Raw genomic sequence first — 25606 nt, forward strand, 5'->3', positions numbered from 1 at the left:
TTGATAATACCACCCAAATGGTGCAGGTGAAGGGATGATGTTGAGAACTAGAAACGCTAGTTAGCATAGGAATAAGCGGGTTGTGGTTCTTCCAGTTAACAATCGAATTCACGACTTGAGCAGAGACCAGGGATCTCCCATATTCTATGTTACTACTAATCATTCTAGTTAAATGGATTCTCAGATGCAGTCTTCGGACATCGAGTTCAACCAAGGAAACTAAGAAATGATTAATAGTTATCATAGGGATAGAAAGAGTAGACCTGGGGTATTGGAAGATGGGTAAGACCGTTTGGGATTGTTGCAATCCGTATGCAAGTCCTGAGCTCATCCGCAGAGATCCAAAGGACTTTGGGAATGGCCAGGGGAGTTGCCATGGGTCTACCAAGCTCGTACTGTGATAGATCTTAGATAGGGGAGTCCACAGGCGGAGGTAAGTCGCATCTCGGGAAGATTCCTTGCCAACCATCAACTCGGAAGCCGTGGAGGGAAAGGGAGCTTCAGGGGCGAAGCACGATCCGGATCGGGAAAGATAGAGACACAGGGACTTTTGGGCCGTCGACGGTAAGGCTGGGCGAGAGTAGGTGAGGATAGGGTTCGCCGAAACCCAGATCCTGCTGTAGCGGCACAAAGACAAGCCTTCGTCTAGATCTAGGGTGGTTGAAAAGGTTTGGTCGGGACACAAAGGAACAGAACAAAAGGGGAAAAAAGAAAGCAGAGAGAAACTAAGGGGATAGAAGAGGTAGAAAACGAGCGGAGGGACAGAGAGATCCCGACGCCGGCGAGCCGGAGCTCTACCGGCGTCGGAAAGAGATGAAAAGGGAGGCGCCTCGGTTATCGTGCCTGAGAGAGAAAATTAGGGCGAACTAAGTTTACCTCACGATCCTTAAATTAAAATAAATCATGAAAATATTAATTATGGCGGCAGGATATATTTGATCCACAATTTCATGACACATAACATAAGTTTAGTTTGCTTTATTAAAAAACATCTTTAATGATTCGGATTTTGTCAAAATGTTATACTAATCCAGACCCCCACATTAGAACTAGGTTGCATGATACTTGCCTCTGTCTCCATAGATATGGAGTTTGTTACCTTTATACTCGTGAATGGAAGATTTGTAATAGAAGACAGTGACTATTCTTAATCGAACAATATAATGTATCATCGTATTGAGACAAAGTGCTCGAAGTTAGTTACTAATACTATTACAAAGTCTCCTGATGAGTGATGAGTAGTCTTCTTTCTCCAACCTTTATGAAAAGTTTGGCTTGCTTTGAGCTTATTTTCATAATCTAAAACAATTCTAAGATAGGCTGGTTAACGCGCTTCTAATTTGAGAATTTTTTACGTTTTCTTTGTAAACTTGTTCGATTTGATAACCAACGGAAGAATTTTCTTAATATATATAGCTGATAAAAAAAAATGTCATATGGCTCAAGGAAAAGGTTTAACATAATGGACCTTGAAAACTGATGCTCCAAACAGAGCGGCCCAAGCTATTCTCTATCCATGGGACAATAGGTGCATAATCCCCATAGTCCAGAAGAAGGATCAAAACACAGTTTTGCATCTTTTTAGTTTTCGGCGAACACTGCCCATGTGTTGCTGCTGCTTGTTTGTGGATAAAACCAAAGATAACATTCACACAGAACAACAACCAAAACAGTCATCTCAAGTATATTCATAGTTTGGTACATAGGCTCAAACTTGTTTTGTTAATAAACCAAACCGTGACCAGTGAAACATTTTGTATTTGATGAAGATTAATTTTGGGAAATGATAGGAGGTCTGATAAAAACAAATGTTTCAAAAGACAACAACTCAATGACTAAAAACAGAAAGGGTAGCTCCAGAGATCAACACTCAACATAGATCTTATTAAAACAACACATGAAACGCTGTGCTTATCTCCTTAGGCCTTGGCAGTTTCACCCTCGGTTTCCCAGAAAGCCGTTTTCTTTCCGGTTTTCGATACTGTCTGCAAAACAGCGTCCGGCTGCACGTTGCCTTTCACCGTCACTTTCTGCTCCTTTATATCCACATCAAACGACTCCACGCCTGAAAAAATGAAACACAAATTGAAGAGATGATGAACATGCTTTTGAAATCCAAGCAAAAGACTGTAAACATTGCAGATTACGCGAGATTGACAATCTCAAAATGCTTTAAAGTGAGATTGGTTTTAAAGCATTTTGAGTCACACCATAACATCAATTAGCCAAAGAGGGAAAAAAAAAAACTAACCTTCCATTTTCCCAAGGACTCTTTTCACAGCTCCAACACATCCCTCACATGTCATAGCCACTCTGAGAACAACGGTCTAAAAAAACAAAACATAACTAACACACAGCTTAACACTTATGTACAACATAGATCAAACGAACAAGATAGAACCTTTCAAACGGCTCTAGCCTACACAAGAATCAGATTCAGCTAATAAAAGTGAACCTACCCTTTGAAACACAGAATTCATATCTCAAAACCAAACACAAGACACCACACCCCTTTTGTTCAGATTCAAGATCTGTGTTCATGATCATATCTGTGTTCCTGACTAGTATTTTACCCAATCAAGGTATCAAGTCTAGTCAATTCAATAGATATGATGCAACCACAGATCATTGTTACAGCAAAATACTCACAAATCATATCTAGATCGATCGAACAGAGAAAGAATCCAAATAAGATCAGACCCTCGATTGTAAAATATGAAACCCTAATCGAATCACGATAAAGGAACAATCTTTATAACAACCCAGATCATGAATCTAGAATTTCAAAGAAAGAGCGACTGAAATTACCTGAGACATAGCTTTCGATTCAACCACAGTGAAGGCTTGTATTGTAAGTGAGAGAGAGAGAGATAAAAATGAGCTTTTTAAAACTAGTATCAATGATTTGTTATATATTAATTAATTATTTAAAATAATAAAAATAATCCTTAAGGACAAGGAGATCATGAAAGAGAGGGTTCGAATCGTAACATCGGATTTAGTTGTGCGGGATGAATGATTTGATAATGCGGTACGGTTCAACTGCGGTACGTGTGAGACAAACAAGGGCGGAGGCAGTAAGGTTGGAGGGGGGTCAGCTGACCCCATTAAAAAAAAATTTGGTATGTTTTTAGGTATAAATAACAAAATGACCCCTCTTAATTTTGTATTTTGACCCCTTTAAATTTAAAATTTTAATCTTGACCCTTACAAATTTTGCATTTTGACCATATTAAAATAAAATTTGTATTTTGATCCTCCAAAGAATAGCATTTTTATTCCATAGAAAGAAAAATTTTCATTTTTAATCCCTTAAATTTTACATTTTTTACCCTATTAAAAAAAAAAATTTCTCCTGACCCCTCTAAACTTTGGTTCTGGCTCCGCCACTGGGGACAAATATATTTACGGGACAAGTACGGTTAATACTGAATAAGCAGTACAAAATAATATTTGATTGGTGAAAAACTAGTTGCGGTGCGGACTTCATATTATTTTGTTAATAATTAGTATAATTAATATGTTTTAATTTGTTTTATAATAATAAATAAACATTTTTATGTATTTACAAACTTTAAAATAGCTACAAATAGCAAAATATATATTATAGATATAAATCTAAACAAATATATTATAATTTTAATTGATTATTATTGATTTAAATGTTAATGAACTAACATTTTGATCTATTATATATGAACTTTAAAAACCAAAATGTAGTTTGAATTAACCAAGTAAAATTTATTTAGTCAAATAGTGAAGAAATACATCTAATTTTTAAAAAACATTGTTGTAATGAAAACTATAGTTTATTTATAAATTTGTATTGAAAGTTTTTTATTTTATGTTATATAAAATAAAATTTAAATCATACATATATATTTATTACTAAATCAATTAACAAGTGTAATCATAAAAATGTACAAGATAATAAGAAAAATCTGTTATAGAACTCTTTGATTTACAAATCCATTCATAAAGTAAATCTTTGATTCCAAATTGCTTATCTATCAAATAATTTTATAATTATGTAATGAGTTTTTAAAAATCAATATTTGAATTATAAATATATTTTTTTTGTATAGAAAACTTACCAAAAAGAAAGAAACTAAAAAATAATAGTGAGAGAGAGAAATTTGTTTTCTTCCTTTACAAATGTGTATATATATATAGACATTTATATTAATAATAAAAAAGAAGTGTATTATCCAGTGTGCGGTTTTTACAAAAACCGCTGGGTAAATACTAGTTTGGTTTTAAAAAGCGGTCCATGCCTTTATCCACCAGTTAATTCTGCAAATTTTTTTTTTTTTTTTTTGAAAAGCGCCCCAAAATGTAGAAATTGTGTTGAATGGTGACAAAATGTAGAAAAGCGTTATTGATAAAAAATGAAAACCGTACCACTTTTACCTTCTCCATTCAAGACCAGAGTTTAAAAATATCCATCTGAGTAGTTCGGTTCAACGTGAAGTTGAAGCAGAGGAGGTTAATGTAACATCCGTGAACCGGAATTTCGGTTTGGGAGTTGCATTGGTCGATGCAGATGGTGCATCGGTCGATGCATGTTCAATTCTGTGCGTTTTGACTTAAGTCAAATGCTGCGTTTTGGGTTAAGGAAAACCCTTAGATGCGAGTTTTGTCTCATTCGTGGTTGTGTGGCCGTTTTTGAGAAAAGGGAAAGAGAGAAAAGTCGTTCTTGAGTGTTCTTGAGAATTCTGGGAGATTGGAGGCGTTCCTGTAGAGATCTGTAGCTGGGATCGTTGTAGGAGCTTCCTAGAGGTTTGTTCTTGTTTGTTTAAGGTTCAGATTCTTCTGTGGCAAAGGTAAGTGCATGACCATGGCTTATCTAAGCTAGAGGATTCTTTAATCTGCTTGTTGTGTGATGTTAGGCTTGTTAGTTCGATGCTATGGACGTTAGGAAGCTTTCTTGTGGCTTGGGATCTAGTTTTGTGGTTGTAGGAACGAAGATCCAGCGAGAATCTTGGGGAAATCACGGTGCTCGACGTTGCGTCGATCGATGCATATCTTGCGTCGGTCGATGCAAGTGCGAGGACGGCGCGTAACACTCTAGGGTTTTCGTGTTACGTCGAGCATGCGTCGGTCGATGCAGATTGGGTATCGGTCGATGCAAGTTACACTTGCATCGGTCGATGCAGCTTCTGTGTCGATCGATGCTTCCCCATTTGGTATCGGTCGATGCATGTGTGGCGTCGGTCGATGCTGAGTCCTGGTTTGTTATTTGTCGTTTGTTGATTGTTGTGTGTTGGTTATTGATACTCTATTGCTTGTGTGTATAGCCCAGTAGATGGGAGGATTGCCTTACTGAGTGTTTATAAAATACTCATACATTGCAATATGTGTTTGTGGTGCAAGTAAAGGCAAAGTATGATCGTGGAATCAAGGCAATGAAGAGGAGGATGTTCTAGGGAATCGGTTTTATGTTGTCTGGCATTGCTAGGTTGCTAAAGTTGGGTCATTTAGAACATTGCTAGGTTGCTGGTTCTATGATTCCTGTTGTTTTGGATATTGATTATGTTGGAATATGGTTATATTTTATTATTGGATTATTATTGAATATTGGTTGGTTATTTCCGCTATTGAATGTGTTTGTGGTTAGGTGGCTAGTGGGTATGGGACCACTAGCTGTAGTTTATTTTATTATATTATATTTATTATTTATTATTTTAAAAAAAAAAGGTCAGTCGTTTCATTTTGGTATCAGAGCAAAATGAAGAAGAAGAAGGATGCGAGTTTCAGGTTGTGCATTGATTATCGGGGTTTGAACCGGGTCACTGTGAAGAACAAGTATCCTCTTCCTAGGATTGATGAGTTGCTGGATCAGTTGAGGGGTGCTACTTGGTTCTCTAAGGTAGACCTGGCGTCGGGTTATCATCAGATACCGATAGATGAGGCAGATGTGAGGAAGACTGCTTTCAGGACTAGGTATGGGCATTATGAGTTTGTGGTGATGCCTTTCTGGTTGACTAACGCGTAAGCAGCGTTTATGAGATTGATGAACAGTGTGTTTCAGGAGTTTCTGGATGTGTCTGTCATCATTTTCATTGACGATATCCTTGTTTATTCTAAGAGTCCTAAGGAGCATGCAGTGCATTTGAGGGCAGTTATGGAGAAGCTGCGGGAGCAGAAGTTGTTTGCTAAGTTGAGCAAGTGCAGTTTTTGGCAGCGTGAGATGGGCTTTCTGGGTCACATTGTTTCTGTTGAGGGGGTTTCAGTAGATCCAGAGAAGATTCAGGCTATCAGGGATTGGCCTAGACCGCAGAATGCCACAGAGATCAGGAGTTTTCTTGGATTGGCAGGTTACTACAGGAGGTTTGTGCAGGGGTTTGCAAGCAGAGCACGTCCTATGACTAAGTTGACAGGGAAGGATGTTCCTTTTGTCTGGTCAGAAGAGTGTGAGGAAGACTTTGCAAGCCTGAAGGAGATGTTGACTACTGCGCCAGTGTTGGCTTTGCCTGAGCAGGGAGAACCCTATGTGGTTTATACAGATGCATCTAGAGTTGGTTTGGGGTGTGTTCTGATGCAGCATGGGAAGGTGATTGCCTATGCTTCGCGGCAGTTACAGGTGCATGAAGGCAACTATCCTACTCATGATTTGGAGATGGGTGCTGTAGTTTTTGCCCTGAAGATTTGGAGATCTTATCTTTATGGTGCAAAGGTACATGTGTTTACAGATCATAAGAGCCTAAAGTATATATTCACTCAGCCTTAGCTGAATTTGAGACAGAGGCGATGGATGGAGCTTGTGGCGGATTATGATTTGGAGATAGCCTATCATCCTGGTAAGGCTAACACGGTTGTAGATGCACTGAGTCGGAAGAGGGTAGCTTCGGCTCAGGAGCATGAGATGGAGTCTCTGGTAGGGGAGATCAGTGCTTTGAGCTTATGTGCTGTTTCACAGGAACCGTTGGGTTTGGAAGCAGTAGATAGAGCAGATCTTCTGAGTAGAGTGCGGTTGGCTCAGGAGAAGGATTTGGGGCTGGTGAATGCCTCTAAGGATGTGGATTCAGAGTATCAGGTCTCAGATAATGGTACTATCTTGGTGCACGGTCGGGTTTGTGTGCCCAAGGATGAGGAGTTGAGGTAGGAGATTCTGAGAGAGGCTCATGCGAGAAAGTTATCCATTCATCCAGGAGCGACTAAGATGTACCGTGACCTCAAGAGGTACTATCATTGAGTCGAGATGAAGAAGGATGTGGCTAGTTGGGTTTCGAGGTGTGATGTGTGTCAGCTGGTGAAGGCTGAACATCAGGTTCCTGGCGGGTTACTAAAGAGTTTACCCATTCCTGAGTGGAAGTGGGATATGATCACCATGGATTTTTTGGTAGGATTGCCAGTGTCACGGACCTTTGATGCTATTTGGGTCATTGTGGACCGGTTGACTAAGTTAGCACATTTTCTGGCCATTAAGAAGACTGATGGAGCCGCGATCTTGGCTAAGAAGTATGTGAGAGAGATAGTCAGATTGCATGGGGTGCCAGCGAGCATTGTGTCTGATAGGGATTCTAAATTTACTTCAGTGTTCAGGAAGGCATTTCAGGCAGAGATGGGCACTAAGGTGCATATGAGTACAGCTTATCATCCCCAGACAGATGGGCAGTCTGAGAGGACGATCCAGACGTTGGAGGATTTGCTGAGGATGTGTGTGTTGGATTGGGGTGGCCATTGGGCAGATCACCTGAACCTGGTTGAGTTTGCTTACAACAACAGTTATCAAGCGAGTATTAAGATGGCTCCTTATGAGGCTTTGTATGGGAGGCCATGTCGTACACCATTATGCTGGACTCAGGTGGGGGAGAGGAGCATGTTTGGTGCTAGTTTTGTTCAGGAGACCTCGAAGAAGATTCGGGTTCTCAAGCTGAACATGAAGGAGGCTCAGGATAGACAGAGGAGTTATGCTGATAGGAGGAGGAGAGATCTTGAGTTTCAGGTAGGAGACAGAGTGTACCTCAAGATGGCCATGTTGCGGGGTCCGAACAGGTCATTGTCAGAGACTGAGTTGAGTCCAAGGTATATGGGTCCATTCAGAGTGATTGAGCGGGTTTGACCAGTGGCATATAGATTGGAGTTACCTGAGGTTATGCGTGCATTCCATAAGGTTTTCCATGTGTCTATGTTGCGGAAGTGTCTCTGTGAGGGTGAGAGAGTGTTGGCTAAGATTCCTGAGGATCTTCAGCCTAACATGACTTTGGAGGCGAGACCAGTGAGGGTTCTCGAGAGGAGGATCAAGGAACTTCGGAAGAAGAAGATTCCTTTGATGAGAGTCCTGTGGGACTGTGATGGTGTTGAGGAGCAGACTTGGGAGCCTGAGGCAAAGATGAAGGCAAGGTTTAAGAAGTGGCATGAGAAGCAAGCCGCGACTTGAACTTGTCTAGCTTGGTCCCATCTGTAATCCGTGGCTGGAGTGGGAATGGAGTATTCCAGCCCATCTCTCTTCTTTACTCGGTTGCTTGGGGTGGTTGGTTGTGCGACTCAGTAACAAGATGAGGTGGTGTTCGGGGTACAAAGTTTCCGTGAGGCGGGGTTTTGGAGGAAAGTTTCCTGAAATAGAAGTTTCCAAAAGTGGAAAGTTTCCAAAAATGGAAAGTGCTAAATATGGAAAGTTTTACGGGAGTTAGAATTTGTCCATTTTAGCGGTGGAGAGCCTTGGAGGGGCTTGTGTGCGGCCTTATTGGCGGACTTTTGAGTCAGTGTGCCGTGCGTGGCGGTCTTTTTAGACATAGTGTGGTCTTTGTGACGGGCTTTTTAGCCAGAGTGTCTTTGTGACGGTCCTCTTTAGGACATTTGTTTGGCCTTGGTGGCGATCCTCTTTAGGACATTTGTTTGGCCTTGGTGGCCATCCTCTTTAGGACATTTGTTTGGCCTTTGTGGCGGGCTGTTTAGCCAGAGTGTCTTTGTGACGGTCCTTCGGGACATATGGTCTTTATGACGGTCCTTCGGGACAGATGGTCTTTGTGACGGTCCTTCGGGACAGATGGTCTTTGTGACGGGCTTTTAGCCAGAGTGTCTTTGTGACGGTCCTCTTTAGGACATTTGTTTGGCCTTGATGGCGGTCCTCTTTAGGACATTTGTTTGGCTTTGGTGGCGGTCCTCTTTAGGACATTTGTTTGGCCTTTGTGGAGGCCCTTGTGGCATGTGTATGATCCTTGTGTGGTCATGTTTTATTCCAGTGAGGGGATATGTGGTTGGTAGGACATTGAGATGTTTTACGCGAGCCACACGAAGGAAACCTGGATAGGGATAGGACTCAAACGTGTTCAGAATCATTTGCTCGCGACTCTTGGGGGACTTAGGTTCTCCTAGTACTGCCATATTCAGAGACTTTGTGACTTGGGAATATGGTTGGTATATCGACTTCGGATGACGATCCGGGGGCGCGCTGTAGGGTGGCAACCCGAGAGACGAGTTGGATTTTCCTTATATATTATGGCATGCGGGTCTAGGCCCAATGAGGAGCCAACATTATGGCATGCAGACTTAGGTCTGATGAGGAGCCAATAAAAACTCAAGGGTTAGGCCTATGAGTAAAGGAAAGTCCAAAAGTCGAGAGCAAATGACGCCTGGAGCGTGGTCTATCGCCTAGAGGTGACCTTCTGTAGATCAGTCGGAGGAGTGCGGGCCGTGGAGACGGTTGCACGGGAGTCCAGTTGAAGTCGGAAAGTCCGCTAGAGCCTCCTAAGTAAATACTCCTTATGAAATCGTAATCTTACTGCTACTAAGACTACTCCAAACTTGGTTTTCGACGGCGAATCAGCAACTGTCAGCTTCTAGTCTCTATTCCTATCCGAGTTGGCTGATGGTTGTTCGAGATTCGAGGACGAATCTAGTTTGGTGGGGGGAGAATTGTAACATCCATGAACCGGAATCCCGGTTTGGGAGTTGCATCGGTCGATGCAGATGGTGCATCGGTCGATGCATGTTCAATTCTGTGCGTTTTGACTTAAGTCAAACGCTGCGTTTTGGGTTAAGGAATACCCTTAGATGCGAGTTTTGTCTCATTCGTGGTTGTGTGGCCGTTTTTGAGAAAAGAGAAAGAGAGAAAAGTTATTCTTGAGTGTTCTTGAGAATTCTGGGAGATTGGAGGCGTTCCTGTAGAGATCTGTAGCTGGGATCGTTGTAGGAGCTTCCCAGAGGCTTGTTCTTGTTTGTTTAAGGTTCATATTCTTCTGTGGCAAAGGTAAGTGCATGACCATGGCTTATCTAAGCTAGAGGATTCTTTAATCTGCTTGTTGTGTAATGTTAGGCTTGTTAGTTCGATGCTATAGACGTTAGGAAGATTTCTTGTGGCTTGGGATCGAGTTTTGTGGTTGTAGGAACGAAGATCCGGCGAGAAGCTTCGGGGAAATCACGGTGCTCGACATTGCGTCGATCGATGCATATCTTGCGTCGGTCGATGCAAGTGCAAGGACGGCGCGTAACACTCTAGGGTTTTCGTGTTACGTCGAGCATGCGTCGGACGATGCAGATTGGGTATCGGTCGATGCAAGTTACACTTGCATCGGTCGATGCAGCTTCTGTGTCGATCGATGCTTCCCCATTTGGCATCGGTCGATGCATATGTGGCGTCGGTCGATGCATATGTGGCGTCGGTCGATGCTGAGTCCTGGTTTGTTTTTTGTCGTTTGTTGATTGTTGTGTGTTGGTTATTGATACTCTATTGCTTGTGTGTATAGCCCAGTAGATGGGAGGATTGCCTTACTGAGTGTTTATAAAATACTCATGCAGTGCAATATGTGTTTGTGGTACAGGTAAAGGCAAAGTGTGATCGTGGAATCAAGGCAATGAAGAGGAGGATGTTCTAGGGACTCGGTTTTATGTTGTCTGGCATTGCTAGGTTGCTAGAGTTGGGTAATTTAGAACATTGCTAGGTTGCTGGTTCTATGATTCCTGTTGTTTTGGATATTGATTATGTTGGAATATGGTTATATTTTATTATTGGATTATTATTGAATATTGGTTGGTTATTTCCGCTATTGAATATGTTTGTGGCTAGGTAGCTAGTGGGTATGGGACCACTAGCTGTAGTTTATTTTATTATATTATATTTATTATTTATTATTATTTTTTTTTTAAAAAAGGTCGGTCGTTGGAGTTAATACTATAACATAATCGGAATACAATGAGGAAGAGGAATGCCCACATGAACTTAGTAAAAACCATTACTATTTAAGCTTAACCCAATTAGCACACTTATGATAAAAGATCAGTGAAGCCCTCTTTTAATCCAACATTTTTTCCTACTCACAAGACCACACTATTAAGTAATAAGCCCCCACACAACATACCGTGAAAGAGGAAAAGGAAAACAAAAAAGGAAAGAACATATTACAGTTTCGATTACTTATCAACAAAGAACATAATTTTTGAAGAAAGAGCAAAATAATTTAGGAAAGGTTTTGGGGAAGAACAAGAAGTAAAGGAAAAAATGTTGTGGTGCAATCAACCCCATAGATTGCTCTTTTTCGCATGTCGATCGTTTAGGGTTTGATATTATATGGAATTATCGCCCTCTATTTGTAGTTTCTGGACTTAACTATAGATTGTTATTTCTTATGTACAATGTCAAGAAGGCTTGCGTGATTTGCTAGGATGATATCTCAGCTCCTGAGATGTTAACGCTTGTCGGTTGCTTGCACATCTTTTACTTAGATTGCATGAGAAACAGAGAAAGCATCTTGTAGAGAGTCTAGGGCGATGGGGAACAACAGTAATGTGTTTAATCTTTGGTTGCAACTCCGTCAAAAGGACTGTCACAAAATTACTGATGGTGATCAAATCTATACTAGTATTTTTGCAGCAGTTTTTACTCAAAATACTTTTTGGAAAGTTTTTACATCTAATGCATTGATTTTAATATTAGTTACCAAAAATTTCAAATTTAATTATAGGTATGATTTTAAAAAATAAAGAAATCTTTCTACCTCATTATATTCAAATATAAATCTATGATTTTCTTTCATTTTTATTTGAATTTATATTTAAATTAATTATCTTGAATTATTCTATAATGCATTTAGTTAATAAAATTTTTTGATTTTTTACTGCATATGATATAAGAATTTTTTTTTAAAACGGACATATATTACTAAATAGATGAATAAAAAAATACGGGTACAATATCTCACATCGCCTAAAAAAAATTGGGCAATAGTTCAGAGTCATACTATAAAAGAGACCAAAATGATTCATGATACAATTGAGTAGAAAGCTTGATTTATCAGACATTCAAACTTAAAAAACTTTTATTTGGTTTATTGAAACGACCTGACCCGTTTTTTTTTAAATAAATACAAAATAGAATTAAGCATCCCATACTACTTAATTAAACCACCCAAACCACAAATCCTCATTAAACCAATAACAACTAATATGCACACCGGAAACATACCATACATACAAAACCAACACAATAACATTCCTAAGCATTCTATCCATCAACCTAGCATAACTCTATCCAAGGTTCCAAGATAAACAATATAACCAAGTCCAACAACACACAACCGAGACCCTAGATCATCATCCTCCTCATTGCCAAGATTCTATATGACATACCTGCACACCACAAACAAATTGAGATGCGTAAGTATTATCACAAATACTTAGTGAGGCAATCCTCCCATCTACTGGGCTGTACACACAAGAAACTGTGATTTCAGTGTTTAACAAACAACAAATAAACACAACAAACCAGGAAAAAATCATCGCAACACACAAGTTGGTGTCGACCGACACCAGAGTGGTGTCGATCGACACTGGCCCAAACATGGTGTCGACCGACACCCACTTGGTGTCGATCGACACCGACCCCGCAGACACGTTCTGCTCGAAGCCGATCGTCGTATCTCCGTTTCCAATCATCTCCAATCTGTCCCAAACTCACCCAAAATCTTTAGGAACCTGTAATAACCATAACACAACCACCACAAGCAAGAACAACACCACAAAACACAACAAATCAAGCAAACAAAGTATTCTCAGGCTTTGATAAGCCATGGTCATGCACTCACCTCTTTTGCAGGAAGATTCTGACTCAACAACGACGAATCCAACCCTTAGAAGCCTTCTCTTTTGTGCCTAGTACAAGATCTCCACTCCACATGAATAGATCTCACCAAAACAGCTTAGAACAAGCCAAAATCTCTCAAGAACACAAACTCTCTCTTTTCTCTCTTTTCTTCTGCAAACGGCGACCAAACACTCACCTCGACGACCCTAGGTCGACTTTCCCCTTATATACAACGGTTAGGAACTTCAATTGAACTAAACCAAACCAAAACGACAATTCAAACAAACCTGGTCGAACCAAAAAATGATGGTGTCGATCGACACTCTCCTTGGTGGCGATCGACACCCCTTCCCAATAACCAGAAATCAATTCACGGGTGTTACAATTCTCCCCCTCTAACAAAAGATTCGTCCTCGAATCTGTAACACACCACCACTAGACCGCAAAACTCATCTGACCACCGCCGCAATGGTTCGCACCATCCAACCATCCGGACTGCCGCAACCATGACACCACTGGTCCACACAATCCTGACCCCACCGGTCAACAAAGTCCTGACCCCACCGGTCAATCCAAACCATACTCTCCCAATCATCACCACTCTGGTCCCCCCGACCAGCATACACCTGACCCTCCCGGTCAACACACAGAAACCCCGAGATTGAACCCCCATCAACCCAGAGATCCGCATCTGATCTCAACCGGAAACCTGAGATTGAACCCCCATCAATCTCCCAAACTGTATCCGGTCACGATAGAAAATCTGAGATTGAACCCCCATCAATCTCCTTAATCCTCATTTGGATACAATGCTTATTCCCACGTCATTGACACTTTTGCCACCAACTCATTTGCTCTTAGGTCGCAACCTTCAAGTCATACCGATCACACTCTCAGATCCCCCGTCTTCGAGCCATACCGTCTCACCCTCTGGTCATCACCCTCGAGATCTTGGTACCAGGAGAACCCCCATCTCCTCTGCCACCCTCAGGACCGCAGTCCCTCGAGCTATCGGTATCTAGGGAACCCCCCGTCCCCTTAGGAGAACCCCCACCTCTTCATGAGTTGTTTAGGACCCCCCGTCCCTATAGCAAACAATCATAACGTCTATAAGCATTTCTCCAACCGGGACCCCCCCGTGATCCACGTAGAACATCTCAATGTCCTACCAACACCATATTCTCTCCCAGAATATCACCACTACCATGGCAACCCCCATGCCTCACTCCTATCATCTCAAACACTTCGGTGTTTTCAAACACCCTCTCCAAAAATAGACAAGTTCTAACTATTCATATAACTTTCTATTTTTAGAAACTTTCTATTTATGGTAACTTTCTATTTATGGGACTCCCGAGCGATTTCCTTTTTCCAACAAAAATACGTAGCTGAAATAAAAAGAAACAGAAGCCAAACTAAACTCCGGGTTGAGCACCTGGTCCTCCCTTCGGTTGTGCCGCAGCCCCATCATCTGCCTCAACTTAGGACAGAAAGGCCTGATGTGCCCCTCCTCTCCACAATGGTAACACGATCGACGATATTCTTGTGGATCACCTTTCTTGGGGCAGTCTGCCAACCTGTGGTTCTTGCTTCCACACCCGAAGCACCCTCGCCCACCTTGCTGCATACCTGACGTGTCTTCCCGCTTCCTCTTATGCCTTTGCTCCGACTTGTTACCCTTGCTTGGATTGTTTTACTCCAAAGTCTTCTCTGTCTGAACCGCTGGACTGACCACCACTACCTGTGACCTCAAGTCATTCTCTATCTCCGCTGCAGTCTCCACCAGCTCCGCCCTCGTAGCATAACTCCTCCCTCTGTAGTGGACCCTCAAGTCCTCACAAAGCGCCCTCATGAACCTCCTGATCTGAGCCACCTCGGGCTCCATCGCCCGACCCCTATAAGCCAGAAGTCGACTGAACTCTAAGTCTAGCTCCCGCACTGACCGAGTCCCTTGAGATAGCTGAAGAAACTGCACCTCTAATCGGTCTAACGCCTCTCTCGGAAGATACTTGCGGTTGAACTCCTCTACAAAGTCAGCCCAAGTCATCTCCCGCTGCACTCTCCTAGCAGCCACTGATCTCCACCACACCTGAGCATCACCAACCAAATTGTGGTCCCCTATGTCCACCCAAAACTCCTGAGGACATCTCAGAGTCTGGAAGTTACGTTCCACACTCGTCCTCCACGCATCTGCAGCGGTAGGATCCGTACCACCCGAAAACCATGCAGTATCAAGTTTATGAATCTCCTTCAGCATAGAAAAATAACAAGCATGAGCTCTCACATCCCGCAGCCACTGGCTGCTGCTCCTCCGCCACCACTGGTGGCACTCCCTGAGCCTGAGCCGGATCCACTCCCGGTATCCGCTCCAACAACTGTGTCAACAAGCCCGCCAGGTCCACACCTCCCACAGGGGCTCCACCTGCTGGGATTCCCACCCCCGGAACCCTAGCACCACCGGCCACTCTGATACTAGGATTTTTGTGTGTCTTATCCTAGCAGGTTCAATTAACCTTATGTGCTGTAGTACTTAAGGTGTCAATCCAAATGGGATGTTGCTAACACTCAAGATACAATCAAGCAATCACAAGTCAAGCCAATTCAAGAAGAGTGTTTTTCTAACAATCCTAAAATGGTCAAAATACAAAACGGAAATGAGTTACAGAAACAGAAACAAAAATGTATGACAAGAAGCAAGCAAGAAGAAGTAAAACCGAAAACGATTCTAAGCATGAACAAATGAAACAGTCTCGGGAATGTAATATCAATCAAAAAGATGAAAGTCCTAAGGATGGGAGTAATTGATGTTGGTGGAGTATCCTAGTCTACAGAGTGTTTAACATACCACAGGCAAACTATCCCTAAACAATAAACACTACAACTTAGCTAATCCAATCTCTTGACAAAAGCTACTCAGACTCAACCACTTCCATACCTAGCTCTCGCTAGAGAAACATGGTCGAGCAGGCATGACAAACAAGTTCATTCACGTCAACAAACATCCTAGACAACTAATCTCTTAGGCTAGGAACGTAAGTCTCTGGCACTAGTTGGTCAGACATTTCATCAAACACCTTTTGGGTGTGGAAATATCTCGAACCTAGTCCCAATTGATCAGAGAGAAACTAGTATTTCTAACTCTAGTCCAGAAGGGAATCATACAACCAAAGCTTAAACACTCTACATCCTAAGATCCTCCACCTAATCTATCCCATCCTTAAGAACTAACACACTACTCAGATTCGGAAATCATCACCAAAGATACAAACTCAGAAAACATTGAAACAAGCACTCTTAGATAGGTAAAAATGAGATAAACAAGTTTGTAGAAGAAATCAAATGCAAATACTCAATGTATTAAGAGATATCTGGATACAAAGTCTGAGAACGGTTTTTGGTGGCTAGGGAAACCTTACAAAATAAAAACGAGATAAAAACTTAGATCCTATCGCAAAGACTTAACAAAACGTATTTATAGTAAAGACATAAAATCCCTAAAACTTAAAACGACAAGATGAAGAGTCGGTTTGGGAATCTCCTGAAGCGTGTAAGATGGAACGTCTTCCTGACATGTGCGAACGAGTAATGGCTCGAGTGAGTGATGGCGTTGGCTCGAGTGGAGTGATGGCGTTGGCTCGAGTGGCGCGACTCGAACAGCACGACAGCGCGACTCGAACGGCACGACTCGAACGGCACGACAGCGCGACTCGAGCTGGATGTATACGCTTCCACTAAAACGATGATAACTTTTGAACCACAGCTCCGATTGGCTTGAAACGGCATTGGAAAGATGACTCAATTTTCTACAACTTTGATGAAGACGTTGAAAGCTGAATCCCCCGACCGGTGGCTCGAAGGATGACTCGAATGGCGACTCGATCGACGGTCAAGGTGTTGCTCGAGTGGGTGACTCGAACGACGTCGAACAGCGACTCGAACGGCGATGCTGAGCGATGTGTTCCCAACGTCTCCTAGATACCTGAAATATCCAAAATGTACAATGTATGCAAGGATGATGCAAGAACTACCTAGACATGCAAAGTGTATAGAAAAGACTAGAAAATGTTGCAAACCAATCAGTTGTCCTAGCTAAATGCATGATAAACATATGCTAAAAGGAGACAAAATATAGACATATCAACTCCCCCAAACTTATTCTTTGCTTGCCCTCAAGCAAACGATCAAGAACAACGTATTGAGAAGAGGTGTGAAAATGGGGTCTCAGAACCTAAAACATGCTGAATAGAGTTGTTAGAATCAAGGTCCTTGTTTTTAGTTCTATGATGCATGGTGAAGGAATTTCATTCGTTTGATCTACACATGCAATCCTATCAATCACCCCCTTTAACATTTATTAACAAAGAACCATGAATCAAGCTATGCAGTGTCATTGAACCCATTTGGCTAGGGTGAAAGGTTAGAGACAAATGTGGTCTCTTTCTCAAGTGGTTCCATCAATACGTAACAAGGTTCTCTCATGAAAAGAGTTGAGCTTAAGAGAAGGCTAAAGGTTGAAACCAACTGATACATACAAGAGCAGCGCCCTTTCTACCCAAAGAACATTCCAAACCGAAGTTGGTCCTATCTCTACTCTTCATCAGAAACTTCATCTCAAACCCATTCTTTCATTCTTTAGATTTGGTCTTAGGAGGAGTTCACTTCTTATCACTCTAGCGGATTGGGAAATCTTTATTATCAGTAAGGTTCTTTTTCTTTTCTTCTAAGGACTCTAGACATCTTAAACATTTTACCTCCTTTTCTTTGTCTAATCTTTTCATTTTGTGCCCATAACCAGTAACTCATTATTTTGCTCATCCCAAATCCTTTACTAGACTTGTAAACCTTGAAAACACATCTCCCTCCTTAAGACTTTCTACCCTTTACTTTTTTGTACAGATCCATACCCAATACCCCAAATCGAGTTCTCACCTAGTCCTACTAGTCCGGATAACGCGAACTTGAACTACACAGGATCCTACTCTTGTCGGTTAGAACCTAACACTTTCTAACAAGCTCAACTCGGAAAAGGCCTGACGCTCAAGAATACAATTGGCTTGAAAGGACAGTTGGTTGAGGGTGCGAGAAACTGTTCCAAAGATGGGAATCAGCTACTTGGATTGACAAGGGTGGTAAAAATGTGAAAGACAATCCAAGTATGTATATGGTATCCATGAGTTCAGCTTCAATGCATAACAAGATAATTGCAAATCAGGATTAGGTTCAGATAGATAGGGAATGACGTCAATTCAAAACATTCTTTAATCTTCAATTTTCAAATTCAATCAACATGCATCAAAGAACTAATAACAAGGGCCTTGATCCTATCCTATTGAATCCAACATGCTACCAAGGTTACAATCATCATCAACCCCTATGCTAAATGCAACAACCCTATATGAATGACACTAGACTCAATCCTAATATGCAAGTGCAAGCTACATGAACACTCTGTTTTTGTGGAAATTTTCAAATTTTTTTCAATTTTTTTGTTTTTTGGTTTTTCTATGCAAATAGATGAATGCAGATTCAAACATGATATGATGCAAAAATTTCAAATAAGAATCACAAGACACAACATCAGATACATCATCTCAAACGCTCCCCCAAACTTAAATTACACAGTCTCCTGTGTAAGAGAAATTTGCAGAAGGATTTAGGAATCACAACAGATACAATGCAGAAATGAAATGGTATATACAAAGGAAGGTAGGAGTACCTCAGTAGTAGAAGAAGGAGTTGGAGCTCGCCCAAGGAGTTGGTGCGTGATACTGGCTCTGTCCTTCACCGTGTTCGGGATCCGCGGGTGTGGTCTTAGCTGGTTGGTCGACTTGTTGCTCAACCGCTTGCGTGTTCTGATAAGTGATCGGCTGCTCGTTGCACTACATGTCGTCGACTTGTGTTAGATGGTCCGGTCGAGTCGCAACGTCGTGATGATTCGCGAGTGGTTCTTCGTGCAAGTCGTGTGGAGAGCAGGTCGATGTGGGTCGAGTGAGTAGAGTTGACCAGAGCGGGATACTTCAGAACAGAGGATCGAGTTGCGTCGGTCGAGTCGTGTAGCGAGCTGGGATTGCCGGATGGGTCGAGTCGCATGGTGCCGACTCGAGTGGTGGTTTACGGTAGCGACAGAAGTGCTACTTGCGTTGAGGTCGCCGGTCGAGTACGAGATGATAGAATCGAATGACAAGTGAAGATGGTGGTCGAGTGCACAAGTCACGGGTGAGATGAGTTGACGGTCGAGTCGATTTCCGCGCGTGTTAAGCTTCCTGGTCGATTGGGCCTTTTGACTGTTACTTTCACTTTTCCTTTTGTATTGCTCATACTCCCTTCTGTAGATTCCTGAACACAATAAAACTAAAAACCAAAATCAAAAACACAAGGATCCTAAAAAATATTTACAATGATACCTTTGGGACTTCCTCCCAAGTGAGCTTGTTTAAAGTCCCTAGCTTGACTTTTTAGCTTTTTAGGCTTTTGGGGGTTCATAGAGGAGCACAGAAAACCCCTCTGGTCGGACTTAGTCAGTTAAATATTTCTTGACTCTCTGACCATTTACAGTGAATTCACTACCATCTTTGTTCAGAAGAGTGATGGCTCTGAATGGCAGAACTTCCTTAACGTCAAAAGGTCCAGACCACCTAGACTTAAGCTTTCCAGGAAATAACTTAAGTTTGGAGTTGAAAAGCAAAACCTGATCCCCAGCCTTGAGCTCCTTGACAACAATTTTCTTGTCATGAAAATTCTTTGTCCTTTCCTTGTAAATCTTGGAACTCTCATAAACATCAAGTCTTATTTCTTCCAACTCATGGATGTCAAGAGTTCTCTTAGCCTGAGCTGTGTCAATATCCAAGTTCAGCAACTTGATAGCCCAGAGCGCCTTGTACTCAACTTCAACAGGGAGGTGACATGTCTTACCATAGATCAACTGAAATAGTGTTCGTCCTATTGACGTCTTGAACGCTGTTCTGTACGCCCAGAGTGGCTCGTCCAGCTTGACAGACCAATCTTTCTTCGAAACTCCAACGATCCTTGACAAGATTCCCTTGATCTGCTTATTCAAAACTTCAACCTGCCCGCTGGTCTGAGGGTGATACGCAGTAGACACCTTGTGCTTGATCCCATACTTTCTCAGCATACTCTCAAACACCTTGTTGACGAAGTGAGTTCCACCATCACTAATCACTGCTCTCGGTATCCCATATCTTGGAAAAATTATACTTTTGAACAGCTTTAGAACAACCTTGTGATCATTGGTAGGACTGGCAATGGCTTCAACCCACTTAGAAACATAATCAACTGCCACCAGAATATAGACATTGCCATTTGATGGCGGGTTGAAAGGACCCATGAAGTCTACCCCCCAAACATCAAATATCTCTACTTCCAAGATCGGGTTCTGGGGCATCTCGTTCCTCCTTGTGATGTTGCCCATCCTCTGACAAGCGTCACACTTGGTGATGAAACTGTGAGCGTCTTTGAACAAGGTTGGCCACCAGAGACCTGCTTGGAGAACCTTCTGAGCTGTCTTGAATGTGGCGAAATGACCTCCATAAATGGAACCGTGACAATGCTCAAGCACTCCCTGTACTTCCCCTTCTGCTATGCATCTTCTGAACAGACCGTTAGAACCTCTCTTGTACAGATAGGGTTCATCCCAGAAGTAGTGGTTGACTTCTCTGAAAAACTTCTTCTTCTTGTAGGGATCCATGTCATCAGGAACTTCTCCACAGACCTTGTAATTCACTAAATCAGCATACCATGGCGGAGTATCCGAGGTGATCGCCATACAGTTGATTTTTAGGTTCTCAACCCCGGCGTCATGCATCTGCTCACAAACCTGGGCTACCAGAAGTTGTTCCTCAGGCATCGAGTCATCTATTGGAACAGCATCTTCAATCCTCATCCTTGACAAGTGGTCTGCAACTCCATTTTCTGTTCGTTTCTTGTCAACTATTTCCATGTCAAACTCTTGGAGAAGCAGGATCCATCTCAACTGTCTCGGTTTGGTATCCTTCTTCGAGTAGATGTGTCTCAGAGCGGCATGATCAGTATACACAATGACCTTCAAACCCACAAGATAACTCCTGAATTTCTCGAATGCAAACACAACTGCTAGGAGTTCCTTCTCTGTGGTAGCATACCTTCCCTGGGCCTCGTCCAAGGTGCGACTCGCGTAGTAGATGACATGAAGCTTCTTGTCAATACGCTGTCCCAGAACAGCTCCAACTGCAAAGTCTGAAGCGTCACACATAATCTCAAACGGATGGTCCCATTTCGGAGCTTGCACTATGGGTGCTGAAACCAAGGCTTCCTTGATCTTGCTGAAGGCTTCCAAACATGCTGCATCAAATTCGAACTCAACCTCCTTGCAGAGCAACCTTGTCAAAGGTCTTGCAATTTTTGAGAAGTACTTGATAAATCTCCTGTAAAACCCAGCATGTCCCAGAGAACTCCTGATGTCCTTAACTGTCTTAGGCGGTTGAAGATGAACCATGACCTCAATCTTAGCTTTGTCAACCTCAATCCCTTTCTTAGAAATTTTGTGTCCCAGAACGATCCCTTCTTCAACCATGAAATGGCACTTCTCCCAGTTCAGCACCAGGTTCGTCTCCTCACATCGCGTCAATACCCTGCACAGATTCAACAAACAGGAGGAGAAAGTGGAACCGCAAACAGAGAAGTCATCCATGAACACTTCCACTGACTCCTCAATTAAATCCGAGAAAATTGAAGTCATGCACCTCTGAAAGGTGGCAGGAGCATTGCACAAACCAAATGGCATGCGTCTGTAGGCAAAAGTGCCATAGGGACAAGTAAAGGTTGTCTTTTCCTGATCATTTGGGTGGATAGGGATTTGGAAGAATCCACTATACCCATCAAGGAAACAATAATAGGGATGACTAGCTAGTCTTTCCAACATTTGATCAATGAAGGGCAGAGGAAAATGATCTTTCCTAGATACATCATTCAACTTCCTATAATCTATACACATCCTATGTCCTGTGATGGTTCTAGTTGGGATTAACTCATTTTTGTCGTTTTTGATCACAGTTATGCCTCCCTTCTTAGGTACACAGTGCACTGGAGATACCCAAGTACTATCAGAGATAGGATAGATAACTCCAGCATCAAGTAGTTTTAGGATTTCTTTCTTAACTACCTCTTTCAGATTAGGATTCAATCTTCTTTGGGATTCAATACTAGCATATGATTCATTTTCAAGATTGATCCTATGGGTGCAAAGACTAGGTGAAATTCCCTTGATATCATCTAAAGAATAACCAATAGTCTTTCTATACTTTTTTACTAGCATCCCCAATTCATCATCACTCAACCTAGCATTCACTATAACAGGATAAGTAGAATTGGTTCCCAGAAAGACGTACCTGAGCCCGGAAGGAAGAGTTTTGAGTTCTACCTTTGGAGCTTTCAGTTCCGACCAGTCGTCAGCATGGGAGTCTGGAATGATCGCGGTCGAGTGAGAGGGGTGCGACTCGATCGAACGGGACATTGGTGTCTCGAGTCGGGTCCTGATGTCGGTCGAGTGGCAGATATCACGCTCTGAACTCTTTGTCTCAACTGCACGTACCTCCTCTACGTCAGATAGCTGCTCGAATTCCTCTAATCCATCCGTTTCTCTGTGGGAATCTAGCAGATGCTTGTAACAAGTGGTCTCCCCATGCATAAACCCTTCTTCTCCATCCTTGGTTAGAGCAGTTTTGAGATGATCTTCTTCAGCTAGTTCCTCCAACAACTCATCAGCCAATTTATCCATCACTTCAATGTAGAAGACTTGTCCTCCTACCGTTGGCTTCTTCAAGGTATCCTTGATGTCAAACTTCATAGTGAAGTCGTCGCCCAGATTGAGGTCAATCTTGCCATTTCTGACATCAATGATGGCTCCAGCAGTCGCTAGGAATGGTCTTCCTAAAATCAGAGGATCTTTAGGTTCTTCATCCATCTCCAGAACCACGAAGTCGGTTGGCAATTCCACGTCTCTGATCCTGACAGGTAAGTCCTCTCAGATACCATGTGGAAGTCTCACTGATCTATCTGCAAGGATAAGGGAGATGTCGCATCCCTTAAACCTTGTGAAACCCAACCTCTTAGCCACAGAGAATGGCATTAGATTCACTGAAGCGCCAAGATCACATAAGCACCTCTCAAAAGACATAGGTCCAATGGAGCAGGGTAGAGTGAATGATCCAGCATCTTTGAGCTTCTTGGGTACAACCTTCTTCTGGATGATTGCACTGTACTCAAGACTTAGTACAACCATGCCTTGAACTTCTTTTGATCTCTCCATCACTAAGTCCTTGAGGAATTTCTGGTAGTGAGGAACAAGTGCGAATGCATCCAGAATTGGCATCCTCAACTCAATCTCCTTGACATGTTTTTCGAACAAGGCTTTGTATTTCTCAGTAAGCTGCTTCTTGAATCTCACTAGAAATGGTAGAGGAGGCTTGTACGGTGGAGGGATGAACCTCGCAGGTCTGTCTTCAGAAACAACATGCTCCTTAACCGCTTCATGTTCGGACTGCGTCACTGGTTCAACCGGGTCTTTGACTGCTTCGTCTGGGTTCTCCATCTGAGCGTCATCTTGACCAAAATCCTCCCCAGCTAATTCCTCACTGTCCTCAGTGACGTCTGGAACTCCTTGTCTGGGATGCAATGTTTTCCCATTTCTCAGCGTAATGGCATTGGCGAACTCCTTGGGGTTCTGAACAGCTTTACCTGGAAATTGGCCAGGCTTTGGGGCAGAAGTAGAAGCCGATTGGCCCTCCATGTACCTTATCTTCGAATTCAGAGTTTCGAATTTGACGTTCAGATCATTGTAAGAACATTCCATCCTCTGACTAAGGTCAGCGAACTTCTTTGCAGTATCCATGGAACCGCTAGCTTGGCCCTGAAGAATTTGTTGCATCATCTGCTTCATTTCTTGATCTGGGTTGGTGTAGGCTGAACTGGTTGAGGGCGAAATCGGTGGTCCTGAGGGAGCTTGGTAACCCTGTTGGAACTGTTGTTTTGGAGCGAATCCCGGATTGTAAGGCACAAAAGGTTTTTGTTGCCCTTGCTGTTGTTGTTGAGGCAGGTACACCTGATCTTGTGGATTAGCAACATTGGTACTTCGGTAAGATAAATTGGGGTTCGTCTTGTAGGGGTTGTAACCTTTGTTGTATCCACCCTGATTTGGAACATAGCTGATCTCTTCACTCTGCTCAGCCTCCCCATCTGGAATTTGGAAAGGGTCGTCCTCAGAGACGAAGTGGACGCTCCTCTGCTGGCTCAGCAAGATACGGTCAAGCTTCTCATTGACATTCTTGAGGTCCTTCTTGTACTTCTCTTCAGACCCAGCGTTGCCGTGAAATGTGCGATCATAATCCTCGTTGTAGTTGCCGTCGGACTGAGCGAGATTCTCCACCAGTTGCCAACCTTCATCTACGTCCTTGTTCAGGAAGTTACCGTTAGAAGCGGTTTCAAGCAGCATACGTATTTTGGGAAGGACACCACGGTAGAGAGTACTCAGTTATGACTCGTTGCTGAAACCATGGTGTGGGCACTGGCTGTGGTAACCCTTGAAACGCTCCCATGCTTCACAGAATGATTCTGAGCTTTTCTGAGTGAAGCTGGAAATATCATTCCTGAGACGTGCTGTTCTAGAGTTGGAGAAAAACTTGGTCAAGAATGCCTTCTTGCAACCATCCTAGGTGGTGATTGATCCCTTGGGAAGGTTTTTCTCCCATTGATGAGCCTTGTCTCCCAGGGAGAAAGGGAAGAGGCGCAACTTGTAACCATCCTCACTCACGCCGTTGATCTTGGTGAGACCACAAAGATGGTCGAACTCGTCCAAGTGGTCGAGTGGATCCTCCATAGGAAACCTGTGAAACTTGTTTCCTTGGATCATGGTGATCAGACCACTTTTGATCTCGAAGTTGTTGTTCGGCACGGCGGGAGGGACGATTCCAGCATGTTGAGTATGAGTGTTTGGTGCATCCCCAGCACCAATGTTTCGCGGTCCCTGATGTGGTTCATTCTGGTGTTCCATAGTGACTTGTGCGGGATGATCAGTGGGTTGACGAGCTTGTCGTGGGCGTTGCAACCGATTGATTTCGTCGATCACAAGAAGGAGATTCTGATGCCCTCTTGATCTGGTGTGCATGCAAGGTTGCAATCAACAGGTACCTGAGATGCAAAATAAACAAGCAGAAAACCAAAGCAAGTCAGTACTCAGAACAGAACTTAATCTTGCAAAACTTGAAATCTTAAATGTAGCAAAAAGAATCCCAAATGGCAACAGCGCCAAATTGATACTAGGATTTTTGTGTGTCTTATCCTAGCAGGTTCAATTAACCTTATGTGCTGTAGTACTTAAGGTTGTCAATCCAAATGGGATGTTGCTAACACTCAAGATGCAATCAAGCAATCACACGTCAAGCCAATTCAAGAAGAGTGTTTTTCTAACAATCCTAAAATGGTCAAAATACAAAACGGAAATGAGTTACAGAAACGAAACGAAAATGTATGACAAGAAGCAAGCAAGAAGAAGTAAAACCGAAAACGATTCTAAGCATGAACAAATGAAAC

At 42.6% G+C, this 25606-nt stretch overlaps 1 protein-coding gene and 1 non-coding gene across 2 annotated transcripts; one reads left to right on the top strand and one right to left on the bottom strand.

Moving 5' to 3' along the window:
• Positions 1-1738: 1738 nt before the first annotated feature.
• On the bottom strand, positions 1739-3086 carry LOC104787648 (copper transport protein ATX1). Its single transcript, XM_010513250.3, has 3 exons — positions 2809-3086; positions 2252-2327; positions 1739-2065 (listed from the first exon to the last, which is right to left on the bottom strand). Exons 1-3 carry the CDS (start codon positions 2815-2817, stop codon positions 1920-1922), a joined length of 231 nt encoding a protein of 76 aa, XP_010511552.1. The 5' UTR covers positions 2818-3086; the 3' UTR covers positions 1739-1919.
• A 21478-nt stretch (positions 3087-24564) lies between these two features.
• Positions 24565-24671, top strand: LOC147943843 (small nucleolar RNA R71). Its single transcript, XR_015558641.1, has one exon. It is a non-coding gene; the product is annotated as a small nucleolar RNA R71 (small nucleolar RNA).
• The last annotated feature ends 935 nt before the right edge of the window (positions 24672-25606 follow it).

This window comes from Camelina sativa, chromosome 5 (genome assembly GCF_030686135.1).
Source record: "Camelina sativa cultivar CO46 ecotype springtype chromosome 5, ASM3068613v1".
NCBI lineage: Eukaryota > Viridiplantae > Streptophyta > Magnoliopsida > Brassicales > Brassicaceae > Camelina > Camelina sativa.

Excerpts from the sequence above, each read along its gene's own strand:
- LOC104787648 (XM_010513250.3), bottom strand. Across the intron at positions 2,066-2,251 it reads AGTCCTTGGGAAAATGGAAG|GCGTGGAGTCGTTTGATGTG; the intron begins GTTAGTTTTTTT and ends TCATTTTTTCAG.